Source organism: Chaetura pelagica, unplaced genomic scaffold (genome assembly GCF_000747805.2).
Source record: "Chaetura pelagica isolate M959 unplaced genomic scaffold, ChaPel_1.0 scaffold188, whole genome shotgun sequence".
Lineage (NCBI taxonomy): Eukaryota > Metazoa > Chordata > Aves > Apodiformes > Apodidae > Chaetura > Chaetura pelagica.
The window spans coordinates 616,310-624,546 of record NW_009954196.1 but is presented as its reverse complement, the minus strand read 5'-3'; the positions used below and the strand labels follow the sequence as shown (position 1 = coordinate 624,546).

Sequence of the window (8,237 nt, the reverse complement as noted above, 5' to 3'; positions counted from 1 at the left end):
CTGCAGGAGCGAGAACGTGGGAAGAAAGCCTGTTTCGGTGCCGCACACACAGTTAGGGGGTTTCACTTCATAGAGGGAGTGAAAATGCCTGTTTGTTAATCACAGCCGTGCCACAGGGCAGGCAGGAAAGGACAGGAAATACGACCACATTCCTTAAGGCTTCGGTGCTGTTCAAACTGGGACTGTGTGAGCCCGGGCTCAGCTGTGATGATACTGGCAGGTCTGCAGTTAGTGCCCAGTGAGGAGACCCGGTTCGGTGGGGATGAGCGACAGGAGTCCTCCAACAGCAACTGGAAATGGAGAGAGTCTTCAAAGTGTAGAATCAGCCTTACGTGTTTCCCTGGCAGCACTGAGGTATAGGACGTCAGTAGTGCTGAAAAATGATTTAATTTACAACAGGCACAATTTATTTAAAGCCCGGTTTGAGTCTTTTTTTTTTTTTTTTTTCCCCAGCATGTTTATGCTGCTTGTCAACTTAAAGTTGCATTAGCTTTCCCACGACAAGGAAACCTGTTTTAAATGAACTGTTCTTTTCAACAACTACTCTCTCATCTGAAAATGCTGTTACTTACATTTTCCTGCTCCCTGCAGGCTAGTTGGACTTAGATGACCTCTGAAGGTCCCTTCCAACCCAGACAATTTTATATTTACTGAACAGAGAAAAGCAGATCCTTCAAAGCTGGGAGGAAGGAGATAAATTACAGAACAACACAGCTTCTTATATTCCTAGTATTTGGCAGTTTCCTACCTAAGTTGTACTTAACATTTGTTAAACTTAGTAATGCTTGAGTTTAATGTCTTGATTCACTTGTCCAGACGTACATTTCTGTAACTGGATTATTTGTGCATATAGTGCACACTATATAGAATAGAATTCTAGATAGAATTCGTTCTGAAAAACCTCTGGTCAGAACTTTTTTTACAGTAGAATGAATGATCAGTGGGGAAGGATGGTTTGCTGTCATGTTATTTACCCCATTGACAGGTACTTGAATTTGGAGGGAGAGCAAGAATTAAACAACTGAACCTTAAGTGGAGACCAGACAAGTGAAATGTCAATCCCCAAAATATTAAAGGTAAATGAAGGAACTGAGTCAGAAATTGCTTTCAGACCTTCAGTCCTTTTTCAGTCCTTGTAGGACTTAATGAGCCTATGTGAAAAAACATCCACTGCCACTTGTTCTTAGTGATTTCTTTGACTGGTCTTGTGTTAAACTGTCTAGAAAGGGCAACAGAGGTATAATTAAAAATACATATCTATAGAGACAACATTTTATACTGTTTTCATTTGTTTGAACAGTCAGCTAGACTAGACTAGTATCTGCTGTCATGCTTGTATATCTTCCTCTTAGGGGAGGATATGAATGAACACAGGAAAAACCAGCAAAAGTGGTGCTTAAAGTAGGGTAAATGCAATATGGTGAGGCTTTTCAGAAGGAAATCATAGGACGCCACATCCTAGGAACTTAAATTAAAAAGTCATCCCCTCTTAGTGTTTAAAAGTTATTGAAAGTAATTGAAACCTCACTGCTCATTGAAGAGTCCTGTACGTCTCTGTATTCAGAGCTGCTGTCAATCTAAAGTTTCATCTCAGAAAACTGGATTGCTTTAGCAAGTGCTGCCTCTTCTGTATTGTTGTGGTCTTAGTCTGACCTGTCCTAAAATCATGTGTCCAAGAGCAGGTAATTTCCAGTTCTGGGTGTTGTTTTGCAGCAGGAGCTTACTGTCCTGGATGGAATGTTACACTTACAGGATCATATAATAGAGAAGTTAATATTAATAGATTTTTTTTGTGTGTGTGTTTAGAACCATTTCAAATTACAGAGTAGCATGTTCTTTGGCAAATGACATATCAAACATGCCAAATGCTGTTTTGTTTTGTTTTGGGGTTTTCTTGTTTGGGTTTTTGAAGGTGAGAAATATTATTGATCTTAAAACATTTAAAGTGCATTAGTATTTGTCCTTTGGTGGCATCTACTGAAGTTAGTCAAGGACCAACACTTGTCAGCATAGACCTTGTTTGTGAAGGCAGGCCAGGACCCAAATTTGGAACAGTGCAGTCCAATTGTTATCTCTCTTATTGCTTCAGTAAATCTTCATTGGCCTCCAGGCAAATGCAGCTTTAGTTTCTGTAGTGCATCAGGTGTAGAAACAGCAGACTGAAAGTATAGGAAGGATCCTGTTGTGTAGGATGTTGCATAGAGTGCTGGTTAAAAATCTTGAGGCGACCTGTTGTGACCTGACCAAATCACGGTGGAAAACTGCTTGCTTGGAGAGAGGAAGGCTGTTAACATCTAGTGCAAAATTCCTGGAGGTGAAAGCAATGAGGGAGGAAGGAAAGAACGTTTGACCTTGGGTTTGAAAGGGGATATCTAAATTTTAGCACTGCTGCTGCTCAGAAGCCTCTTTCAGTTCCTTGTCATAGCTGCTTTACCCTTCCCTTCTCAAGTTCGCTGAAATGAGCAGTGTTGTCTCATGCTGATGCTGCTTTTTTATCTTGGTACATGTTATAAAAACAGCAGAGACATTCACCTCAAAATAGCACGTGGTCAGAATTTCAAGGCTTATATAAGAATCTAGGTGCTAGGATTCTTTCCATAAACGTGACAGAGTTCTTTGTGGGCTCTCTTACACTTGCCCTGCATGTTAAGAGGGACTTTATTGTACCAAGCTGCCAGGCAAGAAGAGAACAATTTTGTGGATCATCTTTCACAGTGCTGAGGGAAAGAAGTGAGATACCATCATAAGAGAACCCATTTGAACCATGAATTTGTCACTTGCAGAGTGGTTTGCTAAACTACCCGTAGCTTTGGCTTCTAATTTATTGTGTGCTATATTGCTAAAAGGACTGTCACCTCTCTACTCTCATACCTGCTCAATAAACTAATAGGCATATTGCAATGGTGTGTAGAGTCCTCTGAGTTTAGTTTGTGTAGCAACGAGAACACCCTTACGAGACCCAAGCAAGCAACTGAAAACAGGATAAAACTGCTTATTAGTTTTTAAGAGAGCGTAATTGAGTGGGTAATTGGAATGTACATGAAGAATTTCATCAGTTTTGAGAATACAATCACAGTTCTAATCTTCATTTTGACTGGTAGCTGATACATGTTCAAATTTTGGCTTCCAGTTGAGCTGTTAATACTGTAAGAAGATGCTTTTGAGTCTGCATAGGGTCATTTCCATAGAAAGTAGCTAAAACAAGTAAAACTGAAAGATATCAAAGGAGTAGATGGGGAAAGACAATTGAGGATCGCTTGCTTTGATCTGACTTTCAGTGACTGTCCAGTCTCTTTCTGTTCACAGTGTATGTTTCTCATTTTTTTTTGGACTTGTTACTGTGGGACTAAAAGTTAAGACAGCCTCTCCTCAGAACGTAACTGTGGCCTATGGTCTGTGGCCTCAGCTTCCTAGTATTCTCTGGGCATTCCTATTTCAGTGATGTTCCTGGTACTTTCCAGGACTTGCCTTTGGGATTGGCCTGTGCTTAACACGAGTCAGGTTTGAAGACTAACCTTTTTTGATACTCTACTCTTTATTTCTTGCTCTAAAGACTGCCTCTTCCCACGCAGCAGGACTAATAAAGAATCTCCAGGATCACTGTAATTGCTGAAATCTCAGTTACCAGCTGTGCAAATAAACAGTCTTGTGAATTGCTGTAAATATGCTTCAGAAACACAGTTGTAGGAAGATATCATTGCATTAGTTTGTGTAAAGCTTTTCTCCCATCTCTGCCCACCAAGTCCAAAGATATGTTACTTTTTCTACTTTGTGACAGTATTGTGTCTCTCATGCCCTAGAAGTACAGTCATTCTGATTTTTCATTTTAAAAGGATGAGCTTCTGGCAGTCTTTTGGCTTTAGCGAGTTGGTTTATAATTAATGTACACATTAATGTAATTCGGGGCTTTCCAGAGACTCCCAGATTAGAAATATATTAAGAAATCATTGGCTAGTAAGGACAAAACTCTTCATCAGCGGTTAGCATGATACAAATATTAAATAATAACCATGGAAAACAATATCCTTCTACTTCCTATTCATGTTTGTTTCTAATTTTCTTTCTCAAAGGTTACAGCTACTGTGTTCCTGTTTGATTTGGATGAACCCATAGGGTTATGAGTCCCCCATAAACATGACTACTGCTCCAATTTTGATCTCATATAAGGGAGTTTCAGGCTGTATTGAGATGCTACTTGTGGTTTAGTTGCCTGTCTCTTTTAATTACACTTAATTCTGATTTGAGACATTTTGTGTGTCAACCTCAACCCAATTGTATTCATGACACACTTGATTAGGTACCCTCCTTCTTGTTATGGTTTACCTGTTGGAACATCTGGTCTGTCTTGAAGTTCAGAGTAACTTTGTAGTGATCCACCTCTTTGACAACAGTCAGGTTAGATACTCAATTTAGAATTTTTTTCAGTAACCAATTATTTTTCCTCTCTTCTTCAGTATGTTCCAAGTCATTCCTTCACATAAGGTCAGCAAGTGCGTTTGGATTCCTGTAGACAGGATGTACTGAAACAGTAATGATAAAGAAGATGAACAGGCACTGTTGTCCAGGAAGCCCAGTATTTTGTGTAACTGAACATGTGTTAAGTATCTCAGTGTTAACTGCTATTATTTAGGGTTTACAGCTTGTTGGGGGAACTGAGAAAAGAGAAACAGAGATTAGTCTATTGCAGTAATGCTTAGTAAATTTTGTCAGTTGTTGTGTGTAGGGACTGCTGCAAGTGCAGGTGTGGAAAGACTATCAAAAGTTCTTGCAGTGCCTTTAGCATTTATCCAGTTTGTATTTCCAGTGTGGTTTTCACTTCAAAGGCTATAGAAAGCTCAAAGAACATAAGTAGTCCCACAAAGTATTTTCATTACAGGGTATGCTTACAGAAAATTGAAATTATTAAGAAAAACTCGCTACGTTCTAACTAGAAAAATACTAGCACAAACAGATGCTTTATTATCACAAATAAAATCAAGCTAAACAGAGTAATGGAATTTCTGAGAGCTACAATCCACCTAGCATCCTTGGCCTGCTGTATTGCATTTCCATTCTTGTACATCTTAATCTCAAAAGGCAAACTGTAGGACAAAATTTTGCTGTGTTTTGATCCTAAATTGTTTAAAAGAGGAACTTAATTACAGTGTTTTATCATACGAAGTGCTTGTGCAGCTATTTGTGCTCTGGCTCTTTACACTTTTTTTCTCATTTTAAAATATTTTTAAATTCTCTTCCATTCCTCTGTGAGTGTTCAGATTTGATGTATTCTTCAGAAACTTAGAAAAACGCTCTATTCTTTATTGCACTATAGTGCTTAAGTTACACTGGGGTATTTCACAGCATATTTTGCTGGAAACACTGGACACATGGCTCCACCTTTAATATAGATCAATCTCATGCCAGGTGCTGATGAATTTAAGAAGCTCAGTAAGTCTTTTTCTCACCAGTATGTCTAGAAGATGATGTAGCAAGGCAGCTAAGGATACTTGACTCAATTAACTTACTTTAACAAGTTCCTCAGCTTGGAAAAAAGCAGTTGTCTGTGGCTTGATTTACCTCATGATGCTCATTACCTCATGATACCTCATGACTGATCTCATGATGCTCTTTCTCTGTGTATTGTAGAAACTGGTTGCAGATCCCTGAGCTAAGAAAGCTCTGAAAAAATAAACCCAAAAAGATGGGTGAAGGTTTTGTTAGTGCTCATCTAATAATCTGTGTAATTTCTACCAAAAGTTTCTTAAAAAAACCTTGGAACAAAAAAAATAAGGAAAACTTCAAGAAGGTAAAAATCCGAAATAAGCCATTATAAATTGAATTAGAAAATGTACAGAATAGTTCTTCATATACAGAATGCTCAGATACCAACATGTAATATACTTGCTGCTTGTAATATGGACAAGTACTAGTACACAGTGCTCATTTAATTTGGGTGAGCAGAACCCCTGTAATTTTAGGGTTTCTCATGTCATTACATCTTTTATTTATTTTTTATTCATTCTCCTCCATTGAGTCATCTTCTAGAGTGGTAAAATTAAACTTCAGATGGAATTCCAGGAGTCAGATTTTTACCTTAACTACAGTGAAACCCAGGTTTTAACCTGAGTCTTCTTTTGTAAGACTTAACCACAGACTCGTTTGCCCTCAGAGCCTTGCCAACTGAGCAATCCCATTCCCTACCCAAGCTTAGGTTTTTGAGACTAGCTGATGCTGCACCCTGCTGAGGTGGTGTCAAGAACCAGTCTCAATTCCACTTGTCTCTAGTTTCAGAATGGCTGCGGTTACTGCCTTTCCTGGGCGTGCTGGCCTTGCTCGGTTACCTCGCTGTTCGTCCGTTCCTCTCCAAGAAGAAGCAGCAAAAGGATAGTTTGATTAACCTCAAGATCCAGAAGGAAAATCCAAAAGTAGTGAATGAAATAAACATTGAAGATCTGTGCCTCACTAAAGCTTACTGCAGGTGTTGGCGTTCAAAGACGGTAAGACACTTTGTGCTGCTGTAGGATTAGAGATTGAAACTTGCATATTTTCATCAGTGCTTTGGTGGCAAATTGCTACATGTTGACTTGTTGCTTTTCCCTGGAGGTGTAACATGTTCCTGTTTTTTGAGAATGGCACAGGTTTGGGGTATTTTTCCTCCACTGTAAACCTTTCTACATGCAGAGAGAAACTAGAAACTTGTAAAAAACACAGTAGGATTTTTCTGGAAACACAGTTACCACCTGTCAGTAGATAAAACCAAGTAAGCCTTGTTTAGTATTTGGAAATACATTGCAACTATTTAGAAGATAACTACTCTGTTTTGCAAAAACAATGCTTACAAAGTTGTTTGTATTAGAAAGTAAGGCTGGACCTGTGTTGGTGAGGAAGAGCATATCCCCATCTGGTCCAGAGCAGCCAGTAGGTAACTGGCCCCAAATTACCTCTATGTACATTGGTATTTTTCAGTTACCCTCAATTTCTTTTGAATGTCCTGACTACACTCTGGTTTTGTCCTCTGGTCCAAGTGCTTTCCCGTTTTAACAAAAAAATCTGCTCTGGAACAAAGAAACCCTCTCAGCTGTTCTCCCTTCAGACTAATGACTTCAGTAAAGTATTTCAGCTTTCTTTAAAACAGTACTGTGGCTGCAAATTATTAAATCTATTAAGAGCACCTTTACGAGTGCTACATTAAATCTTAAACTATTTGTGGCTGCAGTGGCTGCTTTACTTGCTGTTCTTTCACAGAAGAGGCTTTGTGTCTAAATTTGTGTCTTAAGAACAGCAATTTTAGGCCCTCACAAACTTAGATGCCTTTTAGCAGTGGTTTTTTTCCTTAGTAACAAGTGTCCTGTGTCTGATAGGAGACGGGGAATTTGATGTTGAAATGGGACATTAAACTGGCAATATTATTAAAGTGCTCTTGGCATACGAAGAAGTATAAAAATCACTATGCAATTGCTGTAGGTATGTAATTCCTCATGTATGTTTTCTTCCAGTTCCCTGTCTGTGATGGCTCCCACAACAAGCACAATGAATTAACAGGAGATAATGTAGGTCCACTAATACTCAAGAAGAAAGAAGTATAGCAGATGCTTAGTTCACTAGATCATGATGGATAAAAAGTCTTTTTATATCATTGTAGTTGCAAAGGAGAGTATTTTATGATGTGATTGGTATGATTTAATCTAATGATTGCTGTCGATTTCTTTTTGGAATAAACTGCATTTAGACAGTGCTAAATCTGTCACTGTTTTGATACTTCATTCTAAGAAGAACTATGTCTGCTTTGTAAAACTGTAAAGTAACTATCTCTGTAAATAAGTCATTTATTTCAACAATAAAATTACTTCCTACAGTTAAGACTTTTGTATGAACATGCAATTATAAATCAATCACTAGCAACCTGATCTAGGGGGAGGTGTCCCTGCCCATGGCAGGGATGTTGGAACTAGATGATCTTTAAGGTCCCTTACAACTCAAACCATTCTATGATTTCCAGATGATAGAAGAGCATCTTTCTGTTGATCTTGTTATGCTGAGAAACCATGTTTTATTCTGCTCTTCAGGAACGCATTTGAGTGCACTTAAGTGGGGGAAAAAAGGATACTAAATGAATCCTTTGTGAATATCCTCAAATGTACCAGTGAGGGCAGGCAGCACAGCCATGTGACTGTGCAGTGCCTAAGGGGGTTGTTTGTTCCTCTCTCGTGCAGAGCAGCCCAGCTCAGACAAACCCCACACAGCTGCCCAGTCTCACT

The 8,237-nt window shown here is 38.9% G+C and overlaps 1 protein-coding gene across 1 annotated transcript in view; it reads left to right on the top strand.

Annotated features, from left to right (window-relative positions):
- Positions 1–7,834, top strand: part of CISD2 (CDGSH iron sulfur domain 2) — a 9,978-nt gene extending 2,144 nt beyond the window's left edge. Inside the window, exons 3-4 of the mRNA XM_010003175.1 lie at positions 6,237–6,476; positions 7,476–7,834. Of these exons, the coding sequence (XP_010001477.1) occupies positions 6,237–6,476; positions 7,476–7,565 (330 nt within the window). The 3' untranslated portion in view covers positions 7,566–7,834. The remainder of the gene's footprint in view (positions 1–6,236; positions 6,477–7,475) is intronic.
- The last annotated feature ends 403 nt before the right edge of the window (positions 7,835–8,237 follow it).